Raw genomic sequence first — 15,762 nt, forward strand, 5'->3', positions numbered from 1 at the left:
ACTGCAGACAGCACAGTAGGTTCTGAGTAGATTATTCTGGCACATAAACAACTGTTAGCATATACAGACTCCTTGTTTTTCAACAGACTCACCTGACTTGTGTTTAAGATGGCTAGTGCTTGGCCTACCTAACTTTCTTTTAAAACTTTGGATGCAGCTGCCTGATTCTCCACATTAGCATGGAGAATATTGCTTTTGATACTTACTTTCTACCAAAACTGAAAAACATTTGGGAATTAGGATTTGTTGAGCTACGTCAAGATTAGGCTGTTAGTCAAAGTATAATTAATACAGTAGTGGTAATATATTAAATTTGACTTCTCTAGACATCACATCTTCTGAGCTTACTGCTTTTGAAGTAAAAAAACTTTAAAATTTTGTCTGTACTGATAACTTCTACATATTTAAGTGCTGATCACTCATTTAACATGAACTCAAGAAAATAAAGAAAAAGCAGGAAGAGATATATGTAAAACAGAGACATATAAAACCTAACATTTCTTCAAGTTTCCTGAATAACATAATATGGACGTATTTCTTGATGTGTTTGTCCAAAGCCTTTTGCATTGAATTGTTCAGTGTGTCTGCCTTCCACTATACCTTATGTCTGCTTCTTGCATAAATCTTACATACAAACTGGGCATAAGTAACTGTCTTCTGTTCTAATGGTTTCTCAGGAATATTGTGTTGTTTAGTGTTTGGGTTTTGGGGTTGTTTTTTTGGGTTTTTTTTGTTTGGTTGGTTGATTGGTTTTTTGGGTTTTTGTTTATTTGTTTGTCATGTTAACTTTTCTGTATAACATATTTTTTTCCGGCTGTGCTTGTTTAGGTGTTTTGACAATTCTTTTTGATATGTGCATATTTTTAATGTGCTTTTGTTATCAGGGTTTTTTATGTTATTGTTTGTTTGTTTGTTTTGTTTGTTTGTTTTTGTAGTTGTAGTTTTGTTTTAGGTTTTTTTTAAGGTATGCTAAGTCCATTTGTAATCCATACAGAATTCCTTCCTCTGAGGGTATTTTGTATGGTCTTCTAAAAGAAACCTTAGTAGACCAAATTCTGATTGATTTCTATGGAAAGTTAATATTTTTTAATGGTAACACTTGGTCTGGCAGCTGCTTTTCTGTAACTTTAAATGGCTTTTTCTATTACTGCTTTTCCCCCCTTTTTTTATTAATGATCCCAGAGAGATAGTTAGTAGATCTGCCACTAAGAACATCAACTGCCATGTGAGCAAAATGCTGATTTTATGTGGGATCTCTGGTGCAGCTTCCATGATATAGGGTTCATATATACAGTTTATTCCCTAAAGAAATAAAGGGGATTTTTAAAAGAAATAAAGCAGTCCCAGGATCTTCTGATTAGGTATTTCAGTTTTTCTACATTACTATTACAGTATTTCTGCATACCACTATTCCAGCTTTTTACTTGATCTATAACATTGGGAAAAGAATAGAGAATGTGCTTTTTCTTTTTTTTTATAGCTGTGAAACAGCTGAAATCCAGATATACTTTTGGGGGAATTACTTTTGTTTTGTTGTTTCTTTGCTGTTCTTTCTACATGGAAAAAATATAAGTCCTGCCTATCCTGAAAAACAAAGAAAATTTACTGAAAAAGCCATCTGGAAAGTTGCTCTTATGTGAGCTTCAATTGAACTTTTGGATGAAACAGAAACCTGTATTAAAGAAAGAACTTCTGCTTTGTTTTCCTTTTTTACATTAAGTAGTAAAAATTTATTCCAGAGGTTCCAAGTCTTCTTTCCCTTTCCCATTACATCCTTCCAAACTTAAATCTAATGCATCATGTGTTCCATAGCATCTTGGAGTATCTGAAGTTTTTAATGTTTGGGTTTTAGTTTGAGAGATTTTTTCCTCATAGCATGAAGTCAGTGTACATGGGTATTTTGTTTGTTTTTTTACTCCAGTTGAACACAAGGGTTTTCTTATGAAATTACAGAAACTTTGTCACAAAGTATTGCTCGGTAGATAAAGCAGTAAGTACTTTGCTTTATAAAACAATATAAAAAGAAGGAAGAATGACAATGTTGTGTCTCTCTTCCAGCACTGAGACCTTGGATGTGTTTGCCCATGAAGATGCAGTGTATGGCCTTTCAGTGAGCCCAGTAAATGACAACATCTTTGCTAGTTCATCAGATGATGGCCGGGTTCTTATCTGGGACATCCGAGAGTCTTCCCATGGAGGTAAGGTCTCCAGAAGGAAAATGTAATTGATTTAGGAAGAATTAATGCAAGGCAAGGAAGAGAAAATTTGTTTATCTGGGACAGTTGTGACAGCGAGTCTTGGAGAAGGGTAAAAGTAAGGCATAATTCTTTTGCCAGTGATTGGCAAGCCCTGGTCTTTACAGTTCTGTTACTGTCTTAAATGACTACTTATAATTTTTATTAAATATTGTGTTGAGCTGCTCCCTTCAGAAACGTGCTTATATTCCAGTGTACAAGAGCTACAATTGTGAATGAGCATAAAGAACAATAGAAAAATAATCCCCCTCCTTTTCATTAAAATTACTTAGTGCTTCATTAGTTTAGCTCCTGTAATCTCTCTTTGACAGGCTGAAAGGCAACTTTTGGTATCTCAGAAGAAAACCATGGTGCCAATCTATTTATAATAAAGGTGTGAAGGAAAGCGCCAGTAATTAGTGACAGTGATTTGACTAAGGAAATATACACAAATTGAAAGTTTATTTAAAACCCAGCTCCTTTGTTTGGCAATCTGATGTTTGTCTCTCCGTTCAGCTGATGCAGGCCTTTGCTTCTCAGTGGGGGCTGCCATTTTAATAACACAGCCTTTTATGTCCCAGCAGAATTTTGATTTGATGATGCAAACACAGGTCAGTTTTGGTGTTAAACCTTATTTGAAGCTTATGGAAGACAAATGGCAATTTCTAAAGCCTTTGGTGGGCAGACTGGCAGAACAAAAGTTGGCTTCTTTTCTTCTTTTTATTTTTGACTCTTATGACAATGAATAGCACCATGGAGCTTCATCTGTGGTCAGAGATCTTTGTTTCCATCACTGCTAAAGAAACACTAGAAAGGAAAAGCCACGATGAAAAAACTTGTAATAGAGCATGAGGGGAGGGTACAGAAAGACAAGTAAATGTTAATTCTGTTTCATTTACTTGATAGGCAGTCATTTCATAAAGTACTGGGAATTTGAGAGGGTTGCCTGCTTAACCATGTTTTATATGTTGTAATGAGGGAAATGAGGAAAGAAGATGACATAGCTCAGGGGGTACTTGTGGGACTACGAGTGCTGCATTTGGTGGCTCAGATAGGGACAATAATTTTCTCCCAAGCGTTTGAGTGACACAGGAGTTGCACCAAAGCAAATAGTGAATGGGAAAGTCTGGCCAAATCCCTGGCTCAAAATAGGGACTGATTCTGGTTTCTTAGTTGATTGAAGGAGTGGCAGCATGCCACAAAAGATACAAACAAGGAAGATAATTAAACTGTGCCTAAAGCTGTAAGCTCACAGAAACAGAGAGAAGGTAACAGAGTCAAGGCTTTTCCTCACTCCTCATGGAGATAGTATTTTGATGGAATATATAAGGCAGAGTAGCAGTCCAAACACAGTCTTATAAGAGGGAGAGTCTGAATGAGAATGTTTTCTACTCTGTATGAACATAAGAGCTAACTGTTAACTTTGTTTTTTATAATACAAGAGGAACACCCTTGTCTGCTTGTACAGCACTTAAGAGGTGGTAGGCTTATTTTCCCCAGGGTTAGCAGTTTCATATAAACTTATTTCACTTCTTGTAATATTATTCTCCCTTAGAAGCAATTTCTGCTACATTTATGGTTTGGGTAATCAGCAGTGACTGTGGAAGCTCTCAGGCATATATTACTAGGAAGTTTTCAGAAGCTATACTATACTCCAAGTATAGTCCTTATCAGATGAGCATTTGGTCATGAACCTTAAGAAGATTCAAGTATTTGGTCTTTGAATAACTAGTTTTAAACTCTGATAACCTTCCATAAATGAAATTATGTCTTGAAATTCAGTATGTGTCCTTTTCCATATTTAGACAGAATTAATGTATACGTGGGTGGATTTTAAAACTTCAAGTTTTATATTGCTTTGGATGTGTCAGCTTGAGAAGTGGTTTGAACATGTCTCCATATCTTCAGATCTTGTTATGCTATTTCCATATTCAGCTGCCAAACTCCTTGCATCGAACAGTTGAATGCATTGTTTGTTCTTATGTCTGAAATTTTAACTTTTTCAACAGAGCCCTTCTGCTTGGCACACTACCCATCAGCCTTTCATAGTGTGATGTTTAATCCAGTAGAACCCAGATTACTGGCTACCGCCAACTCTAAGGAAGGTGTGGGACTCTGGGATATTCGTAAACCTCAGAGGTATGATCTGGCTGTCCTTGTTTTATGCTGTGTTATTTCTTTCCCTTGGGAAGTGATGGCATGCTGCTTTTTAAAAAAAAACAACAAAACTAAGTCAGTATATATGGTAGTAAGAAAAGTTAACAGCAATGTTGATAATCAATTATTTTGTATAATAATATTCTTCTTCATACTTATGATCTAATTTGATTTAAAATGGGGCTAGATCTTCAGTGTTAAGGTAAGTGATTTTTTTTCAAAGCCTGCCTGGCTTCACCACTGCAGATTAACTTGGATTGCTGTGTCAGATTCTCATCATTGTATTTAGCACTGTCTTGGTAAGAAGCACTATTGGAAGAAGCTGTGGTGGGCATTGCCTGTTTTGCAGCTTGTTTTTCCTGCCCAGCTCAGATTTAGTGGCTGACTAGAGAGTGTGGTCAAGGCAGCTTTTTACTCAGTGCTTATGAGTTTAACATGACATCCGGAGTGATACAGACATCTGTATAATCATTTGGCTGTAGAATGTGCTTCCAGATTTGCATAGAGTTAAAAACAAGTTAAGAGAATTAGGTTGCAGCTTGAAATATGGTTAGACTGGGTTCTAAACTGAGTGTATGCAATGTCTGATACCAGACTTTGGCATGCATGAGAGATTAAGTTTTTTTCAGTCTTTCAGATTTCAAATGTTTATTTTTCCATCATAAAAATCTGTGGTGGGTTAAGTCTGGCTGGATGCCAGCTGTAATATAAATGAATGCTGGTGTTAAGTCTTCAGCTACCATTTTTCTGGGATAGCCATTAGCTCTCCTCCTTTGCTTGATCAGAGTTGTGTCCCAAACACTGTGAGAAGGTTATGCTTGGTTTAGGAAAAAAAAATTGACTGTAAAGAACTCTGCTGCCACTGCAAATTTTTTCCCCATGAAACTCTCAGGAAAGAGGACTCTTCAGAATGATCTGTGTCCTGCTAGTAGGCTGCCAAAGTCAGTCTCTTATATTTAAATAAATTAGGCTGGATTTTTAGTCTTTTTAAAGTAACAGAGCATTTGGCAAAAGTTCTACATGTCTCTGTAGATCTAATTTGCTAATCTAGAAAGCTGGAACTTGTTTTTTAATGTATTTGTGACAATTCACTTTGTCATAAGAGGAAAAAATATTTATTAATTTTAGATCAGTAAAGATACTCACTCAATCCACACTCCAGTGAGGAAGTGGAAGCCAGAATTTGCACATCTACCTGTGTGTTCTAGTTTGTTACAGTCTCTTCTGGGGAAAATACACTTAATTATCAGAGGGAAAAAATAGTTCTTGTTAAAGTAATCCACATAATGCTATAAGTACATGCAGTAGACTGCATAAAACAGAAGTTGGTATGTGGAAGGAGTTTATGAATGTTTTCCATATTCTTATTAATAATAAAGGATGCTGTAGTTGCAGGTAAGATGTGTGCCAAAAGCACTTTGGTTGGTGAGTTTTATAGGCAGAATGGGTTAAAGAGCCCCTGAAATTCTCCATAATCTAGGGATAAACAGGAAGCTGCCTGTGCAAGCATGCCAGTAGCACAGCAAAGGAGAGCTACTGCATCAGATGCTTTCCTCATTGTCAAAGATGTCTGCTAATGGTGAAAATTCTTGCTTCCCTACATGTTTGTAGCTTTCTTTAACACTGTGTTTGGTATCCAAGGAAATGTATTACTTCCTGAAGTGTAGGAAGGATGGAGGAATAAAGGTTTTTGAGGGACATGATTTAGAAGTATTTGTTTGGTTGTCAAATCTTTTCTGGGTTTGTTGGACAGCACAACATATAAATAACTACAGTAAGAAATTGCTAGATCTATTTCTTCCCTAGTCTACATTTTTTATTTACTTTGCTGCACATGACGTTCACCTGTCACGGATTTTTATGCCTTAAGCCATCAAGGGAAATTCTTCCTTTCCCTCAGGATTGATGTAATCCATTATAACACTGAGGACATTGTGGAAGTTTTTCAGTCCTATCATTTCACCTGTGGTGCTAATAGAAAGTACTGGATCAGTTAAACTTTGGCTGTTTTGTCACATTGTGTGGTAGTGGGGTTTTAATTAGAGGTTGAATGGGTAGAAAGAAGGGGAAGAAGTGTAGATACTTTTAAATGTTTGCTGTGGATTACCAAAATTTTAACTTCCAGTGGGTTATGCTGAACCACAGCACTCTTCCAATATGGAACATGGAAACATGTAGTTAATAGTTAGCTGCTGCTATAACACTTCCTGTAAAACTAATTTCTCCAGCTATTATCGGTCCTCAGATGGAGGCAGAGTTAGATGAAGCAGGCACTACTTTTTGCTTCATAACTGGAGGCTGCTCTAAGGAACCTTGCTGTTGCTTGTCTGCAAAATCCAGCAAGTGAAAAGCTTGGAATTCCAAAGACTAGCAGTCTGTGGCCAGTAGCAGTACTGTAGTTAGCAGCACCTTCCTTCACATGACACATATTGCAGCCAACAGCACTGTGTGCGTTGAGACTTTTTACAGATATGGGTGAGGCTTGATAAAACTCACAGGATTTGGCTGGCCTTTTCTCATTTGAAGGGGATCAGGTTTGATGCTGAATTTCTGGTTTTAATCAGCTGAGGCTTCTGAAGGGAAGTATTTTTCTTTGATGCTGTTCAGCTTGATAATGGACTATCAGAAAAGGGGAGATTTACTGTTGACTTCTAAACTTGTATGTCAGTCAGTGGAATATGGCTAATTGTGTAGTCTTAAACTAATAGCTGTACATTTTCAAAACATTGACTAGAGCAGTGATGTCCTTGTAGGTTAGAGAATTTAGATATAGATTTCATTGCTTGACAGGAACAAATGACCTGTATCTACTTATTTCTCCAGAAAATCTGAGGATTTTTACAGCAGTGTATTTTTCTCTGAAATACATGGCTCTTCTCCAATTGGGTTATGGGAGAATTTGTCTCAGCTTGCTGTTGCAAGGTTCCAGCCAGGAAAGTTGGTTTTGTTCACGTCTTTAGTCAGGCAACATTAAACACTCCTAAAAATTTTAATTTGAATACTTTTAGGGCCAGGAAAAAAGTCCTGATTATGAGAAGATTTTATTCATATGCTGTGGAATTGGTTAACTTTCTAATGGGAAGCTGGGAGTGTTTTATGCTTGGCTACTACAGTGAAGGAAGTGATTGAGAAGCCAGCATTTCTTGGCATGCATGTAGAAATTTAGAGACAGTTGTACAGCTCAGAACTGTGGAAAGTTTAGCTCACTTCAAATAATCATAATTTGATTAGTCTTGCTGACTGAGTCAGAATACAGAGGCGGATTCATTTTGCTTTTTCCCAAAGTTCATTCACAGCTTGATATCTCTTTTGTCTCAGATTTAGTGCAGCAATTGAGTTGCTTTCCTTCTACCCCAGTACACTAATAAGATCTGGATGTGGTGGGTTGGCTCCTCAAAAATAGCATATGAAGTGTTATAAATATAGAACTAATATAATTCTATTATAAGCTGGTTAGTGATTCTGGAAATCTTATTTTTCTATTTTTAGAATGTGTAAGTATTTCTATTCCTTCAGGTGGACATTAAACTGAAACCATCTGTATTGTTTCTTTTTTTAAAACTGCATTGAGAAGCTTTAAATGTGGTTTTGGTTGAGGAGGCTGCTGTAAGGCATTCACACCACTAGATGGGGTCTGGAAGCTGTGCCTTTTTAAAAGAAAATTTTAGAAGGGACGTCTGTGCTTCTTAAAGTATTTACTATAAAATATCTATTACAAATATTGTTACAGAATTTCTGAAGGCAGCTCAGCAAGGTAGAGTACATATCTATTTCAGCTGTTGTTAGGTACTCATATTCTCCCTTCTCTTTTTTCCAGGCAGCTCCATGACCATCTCCTTCTTTTTACTGAGATAAACTGCTTTTTCCCTTAAGAAAATAATATTATTGTCCCCTTTCTTTTCCTATGTTTCCCCCGACCCACCACTTACATCAACTTATGTGGAAGTTTTTGAGATCAAAATTATATTGGTTTGTCCTGTTAATGACCATCACATATTTTTAATCTGCATGCTGCAAAAAGGCCATTCACAGAAGTGTGTTCTGCTTGTGATGCAAGCATTAAACCAGTACTTTATGCACACTGGGATCCATTGGTGTGTCCAGTTCAAGGATTAAAATGCTATATCTTGTGTCATAAATACATATCTTGGGGTATTTTAGGTGAGTCTGAGAGGACTTACCTAAAAACTACTCATTCCTATGTGTGTTACATAGTTATGTGTTTGACCTGTTTTTTGAGCCAACTCATGATGCCTAGAAGTTAGAAAACTAAGCTGGAAAGGCTTTGTAGCTTTCTTATGCCCTAGTAAGTTGAACTTGATTCAGGGATGGCCCAGTGGCAACTGTAAGCCATTGAAAAGAGAGAGTAAGGCCTGTAAGGCTGAGAAGGAAATATGTCCTCATTTAAGGAGCAGTGAACTATTAAATATATTCAGCTGTTTGTGGCATTCTGCTCATTCTGTTTCACTTGCTGTGGTTTCTTTTGCTGAATTAACCTTCCCCTTTTTTGCCTCCTCTGCATGTTCTTGACAAGTTTTTTACAAAGTAAAAGTGGAGCCTGACCAAATCTGGGGATGATTTACCTTCCAAGGCTGCATGTTTCATAAGAATAAATTATAATATAAGCAGAGTGTTTTTCTTTTTGTCATTTGACTTTTTGTGTTTGTGGAGAAAAACACTGTTCCAGAACCCCAGACTTTAGTTTTGGGATCTGGAAACTCATTTGTCCCCCTAATTCAAGTACTGGATTCAACTCTGAGTGAGGTAGAAATGCATACACACCATAGACCTTTTTAAGATTATTCTGAAAGTTCAGGAGATTCATGCTATATGCACAATTGCAAGTCCATGTACTCAAAGAAGCCCAATGATGAGTTAAAAATCCTTGAGTAACAGGGCAAGCCTGGTATTCCTTGGTGATTGTAATCCTTATGACATATTTTAAAAGCTAAATTTTTTTGGACCATACACATCATAATAAGCCCAAGTTAAAGGAGTGTCAGTTTTGGTGCTTTCCATCAAGCCTTTACAGATAAATCCAAAAGGAACATTATTTCAGCTTCAATTTCTTTCTTTCTTTGTCTTGGCTAACCAGTAACTGCAGTTCAGAGTCCACTTCAACAAACATTTTTAGCTCACATTAAATGTATATTTAATAATATAGATATAACAACACCAATCAAGAAATCTTTTTTTGTGTGCTCTAAATTAACATTAAATTTGCCTCCTGCTCTGAGAATTTAGAGAAGCAAACTCCCAAGTTGTGGACAAGGAGTACATGTTATTAGATATTAGTTATATGATATTAGAATCATCTAGTGATTAGCTCGTTAAACAGTAAGCAAAATATTGAGATATAGGAATTTCTTCCCTGTACTAAACCAATTAGATTCAGGGAAATCTTGAGAGAAGACCCTTCTTATCAGTTTTATGAATGTTCAGGTATGTCGATCTTGCCAGTGTGTGGAGGACTTTGAAGGTGTAGCTGCACTGTGCTGCTGGTCTTGAACTGACTGCATTTCCTGAAGTCTTTGTCTTGGCCAGAGCTTTTCTGTCAAGTGCTAATTACTAGGTGTTCTGCTTAGTCATTGTGCTGCAAGCAAACACAATCCAACTCTTAAAACAATCTATTAAATCTGTAACTTCTGGTCCACATGGACAGGATATCACAGTTCTTTTGAAAATCTGGTTCTTGGCTCCTGATTGCTTTGATTTGGAGTCTCTCTTACTTCATTTAGTTCCCAGCCTTTCAAAGACCTGATAAGTATTCTTATTTTTGGTTTTGTATCAGTGGTCTGATAGCAAGAGGAGAAAAACACTGTTGGACATAGAAATCTTGCAGGTGGTATTTGATTGACATCTAGTTGGAAAAGCTAGGTTTCAGGTTTGAGGCCTCTCTCAGTTATCAGAACAGGAGTGGTAGCTGCCAGAACTACAGGAAATTTGAAAACAATTTTTCATAATTTAGTTAAATGCATGTCAAATAGACCAGCTTTGCAAGAGAGAACTGAATATTACTTCTGAATAAAGGCATGGTTAATTCTGTTAGGTTTTATTTTTTATGATATTTTTGCATAGTGGATGTGCAAGGGAAAGGGAAGAAAGGGAGATGATGAGTATTTGCAACTCTGTACCACAGGTGATATTTGTAACCTGTTGCACAGAGAGGACTTTACAAAATCTGTGTGGTGGTGTTGAAGGCATTCTAAGGTCATAAACACAACATCATAACTTAGTGCAACTCCATAGATTGAGGTCTCCAGTGGTTGCCAATTTTAGTTTCTAGGGTCATACCTTCAAGGTATTTGATCCTTACAGATCACACCAGAAGAACAGAGATGGCAGTTATTTTCTGAGAAATGCTCACACATGTGCTGAGTTTTTATCCTTTCTAGCTTTCCTTCCTGAGCTCACTCTACAAAGTAACTTACCTTCTTTTATCTCTATGTTACCAAGATGCCTGGTATGTTGGATGAAACATTGGGCTTCTGCAAGTGTAAGTGAGGGATCTAGTATTGTTAGTGATTGTGTTGGGGATATTATTTCAGGAGCCAGCCACAGGGTTTGCTTCTGACAGAGAGCTTACTGAGGTTCAGGGCTCTTTCCTTGAAAGTGAGTGCTGGTGGACTGGGGACTTTCTTCATGTAAAATCTGTAGATGTTACATGATGGCAGGAATGTTATGAAGACATTTAAGGTTTTACTTTGACTGTTTTGCATTTTGACTTCTAATGTGAAGGAAAGAAGCTTATGATTGTCACCACTTCCATTGTGAATGCTTTGGGATTCCCAAAGCCCCTGCAGGTGAAACAGTTCACTACATTATGGAATTGGCAAATACCTGTTTCAATTATTTCATTGCAATAGAAGGGTGCTGCATGTTTCTGTTTGGAGACCTTTGTCAGGCCTGCTCTCAGCAGAACACTCTAATAAGGACTGCAGGAGAAACATGTGTATCTTGGCAACCACTTGTTCATTGTCAGGCTTATCATTTCTTTCTCAGTAGAATAATTTGTTGTGAATTCATCTTGATGCTGCTTAAAGTAATCTATTTAGATAGGCTGCAGTATAACAAATTTCAAGTGCTGTATTGGAACTCACCAATATGGGTCAACCACACCACCTCAAATAGTTCAAATAACTTCTTGCAGTTCAGGAAATAGAACTCATCCCACAGATGTACCATCCTCATATGTTACACTTCAGTGTTACTGAGGCAGCTCAACTGATCAATTTTTCAACCTAGAATTTTGAGATCTCCCAACCAAATCCAGCTTGGCATGTTTGCCTCAAATTACACAGAACCTAAATGTAGATATTTTCCCCCTTATTTGTCTTCCATTATTTCTCAAAAGTTCTCTTTAATGTGGTAGGAAGTGAACAGACTATTGCTTAAGTTCATGGGGATTGAATTTTTCTGGAAATCTTTGGAGTGTGTTGAAGGAACATTTGACCAGTAATGGCATCTGGGGGAATAGTAGTGGATGGCTTTTGGCTTTGATTTCTTCATTGTGAACATAAATCTCAAAAATATTTGCTAGAAATTTAGCCAAAATCAACCACTTATTTAGAATTAGAAATATCTAAGGTAGTTTCCGCTGCCTTTCCTTCTCTCTTCTCACTGAAAGAAAAAAGGGAGAACTTGCAAATGACCCTTTTTTTGACTTTGGGCAAAGAAAGATAAAGATAATCATCAAGGCTTTAGTTATATTGATGACTTTCCTGCATGCAGAGACTTTTTTTTGTATTTGTCATCTTGTCATCTTCAGTCAGTTCATGCACTTTTTTCACCCTTTTTTTTTTCTTTAAAGACAGGGGTGCAGCCTAAAGTTGTGAAATATGTAAATCAGTGAATTTATTGATAAATATTTTTTTTATTCTGAAGTAGTAATTTCTGTTGCTGGTGTGAGCATCACCTAATAGATAGTCTGGAAATACTTAAGTGTGCAGGTTTGCCAAATGCTACCTGGTATTTAAGTGTGTGAAACGGGTGCTGTAGTCTTTTTCCCACCCTTATGCCTTGTCCTTATTGTGGAATTTACAGGGATGGTACCATAGGAAGGGCCCTCCCACTTAGCTTCGGTTTCAGATGTACACCTTGCATATTTAATTTGCAGCCCTGCTTTATGCATGACCGTGTCAGCCCTCTTGAGGTGGAGGGTTTAGCTTAGCTTTCTCTGTGTTTAGGCTGGTATCCTTCCTGGACTGGAGTGTATTTAGAAAGATTTTTAACTTTCCTCTAGGATCTGTTGACCAGACATACCACTGAATTTTGGAGAGCTGAGGTTCAAACCGTATAATAAAAAAGACTGTTCTTAGTAGCTCAGTTTTTAATTCTTTGTTGTTTTCAGATAGGACTATGGTCATTCTTCTGTTTGGCCTCTGCTGTCTTGATTACCCCCTGTCATATGCACAGGGATTTTCTAATCTGAAGATGAAACTTTTTTATACCTATTGGCATCCTCACATTAGCACTCTTGGTTCTGACAGGCACTTAAAGCTCAATACTGTCCCTTTGCTCTGTGGGATCCAGCTTGCTCCTACAAGCAGAGGAGCTATTCAGGTTTTTAGATATTCAACACTGTGTGTAACTGTAAACAAGAAGTCAGAAAACCTGGGGTTTTTTTCACAATATTGGTTAGGTCTGTTGGTTGACCTTTCTTGCCCTTGGCTTTTCCTGTACCAAGAAAAGGGAAAACTGCCTAATTCCAAAACCTCATGGTGCTTAATCTTTTTGTTAGCTTTGAAACACTTTAGCACCCAGGTCTTTCTAAAGCAAGAATTTTAAGTGCAAAGTATTGTCCTTGTAATGCAAATTTTAAAATTATAATCTGTTCAGAAGAAGATCAGACTGAAAGGGTTTTTGTTGAGGCTTTCTTAAGGAAGTAATCGTTTTAAGCCTTGCCCCAATCACCTCTGTACCTCTAGTTAACATGGAGGGAATTTTAAAAAAAACTTTTTTTGTGTAAAAAGAAAAAAAAGGAGAAAGGAAAATTTAAAAAATATTGGTGACTGAAATCAAAAGAGAGATGCTCTTAGTGCATTTACTAGAAGAAGATCTGAAATATTAGTTTAATCCTGTTGTAAGAGAAGGGAATTAGTCTTTGACACATCATTCCAGGGGAAACTGGTGGAATCAACCTGGTGAGTCCAAAGTTATGTCTGCAGTTGCATTCACTTAGCTTTAGGTGAAAATTTATATTCATCTTTTACCTACTAGAGGCAAAAGCTTTACTAGTTCAAGACTGGACTCTTTTACTGCAGGGGCATTTTGGATCTCGCCAATTTTCTTGTCAAAAGAAAGGCCTACTTTCTTCTTGATTCTAGTTTCTCTAATTTCTGCTTGTGTAGTTTTTGTAAATTAAAAATTCCTGCAGCTTCATAGAAAAAAGCAGAGAAGTGAGTATATATATGTTACTGGACAAGAGAACAAATCTGTGGCTGATGCTACTCAGCAAGACAAGAATTGCAGCACAAAAATGTGTAGGAAAAGTGTGTCGTAGGACTGCAGTATTGACACGTGACTGATTTTGCATAAGGTATGAAAACCTTCATTCTTCAGGAGGAATTGCCAACTTTTGCACTCGGATTATTTTTCTAAGGTAACATTCTCTGATATCCATGTTCTTTGTGTTGTAACGACTGGTGAGTGTTTGGTTTTGGGAACATGTCCTGCTCCTTTATTTGGCCCAAAGGTCATCTTCCCATGCCAGTGTCTGGCTGTATTTGCATCTTCTCTATCTGGTTATCTGATGGAACCTGCTCCTTTGTGCTTTGCTGGATTTAGCTGAACACTTGTTCTCTGTCACAGTCTGTACTCCATCCTACAATGTGCTATTTCTGAACAGGCTGAATAATGGACTGATCAGAGAATTCAGGGATTAGAAAAGGATGGAAATGATCAGGTGCTTCAGCTAGTTTGTTTGTGGCTGTTGGACAGTTGCTTTTTACATTGTATTCTCTAGGTTTTTTTTGATTCGTTGGTTGGGTTTTTTTTAACTCTGACTAAATTGTGTTGGTTTTTGGTTGGGTTTTTTTGGTTTTTGTTGTTGATTGAGTTTTTGGATTTTTTTCCTGAAAAATGAATGGCCTGCTTACTAGATCTCATTTATTGCTTACATTACAGTAACACCTACATGATTCAAGTAGAGAGTGAGAATAAGACATTCTCATACCTGCTGACCCAAAGATCTGTAGTGAGGGCAAGCCTAGGGCAGGAGAATGTTTGGGAACAGGTCTGTAATAAGACCAAAACAAACCTTGACTAGAGCTGGAGGAGGATGTAAAGCATTCAAATAAACAGGGGGTTTTTTTGTTTTGTTTTTTTGCTTGTTATTTTTCACTGCTGTTCAGTCTTTGTAATGGCAGAGGTAACCTTAAATCCTGAAAGGATAAAAGTAATCCAGATGAGGGGGAGAGTTTAGTGTACTTAAGCCTCTGCTCTTGCCATCTTCCTCAGAATACTGAAATTTCTGAGTTATTATCCTGTGACTAAAGGCAGAATACAGGAAATCATAATGCTTTCTGGAGAACTGCCTGAGATCACTGATGTAGCAACATTTTCATTCAGTGATTCAGTTAGGTCATAAGGCAAGCCTTTGCTGTTTCGTTGTCGGGTTGCTCTGGGTACATAAATGGTGATGTTTGATGTTTTTAAGGCTCCAGTTTCTGAAGTCCGTTACCAGAGAGGAATCTCAGTTATTAAAAAAAAATAAAATATTGCCCTCGTGGTTTGGAGGGGACAGCAAAGCTTTTATTCACCTTATGGTTTGCCATTCATGGAAGTCCATTAATGACTGGGAGACTCCATTTTGAACAAGTTTATATGTTTCTGACCCTAAAAGCAAACAGCATAGGAATGTCACATTCTTGAACATGCAGAATCTTCACCCTGAATTCTGTACTTTTCTTGTCTTGGTAGATGGAGTTGATTTTAATTATACTTTCTTTTTGAAGGTAAGCAAAGATGTTTGGTTTTGCTAACAATACACAGCCTTTATTTTATTTTGTTATTGTTTAATAACCTAATAAATCCAAGCAAATACCCCTTACTTCCTGGTAATGATTCTTGGAGACAGTTCTTGTAAAAGTGGTAAGATTATCAGAAGTAGTGATGATAGAATTTAGAAAAATGATCTAGTTTCTGAAAAATAATAAAATCTTGAATATGGCTTGTATACCTGCTAATCTTCAGACGCTGATGGTCTTCCTTCGCATTTGTTAACACCTATAATGCTTATTGTGAAATGCTGTACACTTAGATACAATTTATCTGCTTTTCAAATAAACTATCTTGAGATTTCTGAGACTCATTTTCACTTTAGAAAGGTCTGCATTCATTATTGATATTTTGCTGACTTTTCTGTTATTGA

The 15,762-nt window shown here is 37.0% G+C and overlaps 1 protein-coding gene across 4 annotated transcripts in view; it reads left to right on the top strand.

The window, feature by feature from the left end:
- DCAF5 (DDB1 and CUL4 associated factor 5) overlaps positions 1 to 15,762 on the top strand; it is a 68,399-nt gene that overhangs the window by 14,404 nt on the left and 38,233 nt on the right. For all 4 annotated transcript variants that reach the window (XM_062495867.1, XM_062495868.1, XM_062495870.1 and 1 more), the window contains exons 4-5: positions 2,059 to 2,198; positions 4,244 to 4,373. In XM_062495867.1, coding sequence (XP_062351851.1) covers positions 2,059 to 2,198; positions 4,244 to 4,373 — 270 coding nt within the window. The remainder of the gene's footprint in view (positions 1 to 2,058; positions 2,199 to 4,243; positions 4,374 to 15,762) is intronic.

Source organism: Cinclus cinclus, chromosome 6 (genome assembly GCF_963662255.1).
Source record: "Cinclus cinclus chromosome 6, bCinCin1.1, whole genome shotgun sequence".
Taxonomy (NCBI): Eukaryota; Metazoa; Chordata; class Aves; order Passeriformes; family Cinclidae; genus Cinclus; species Cinclus cinclus.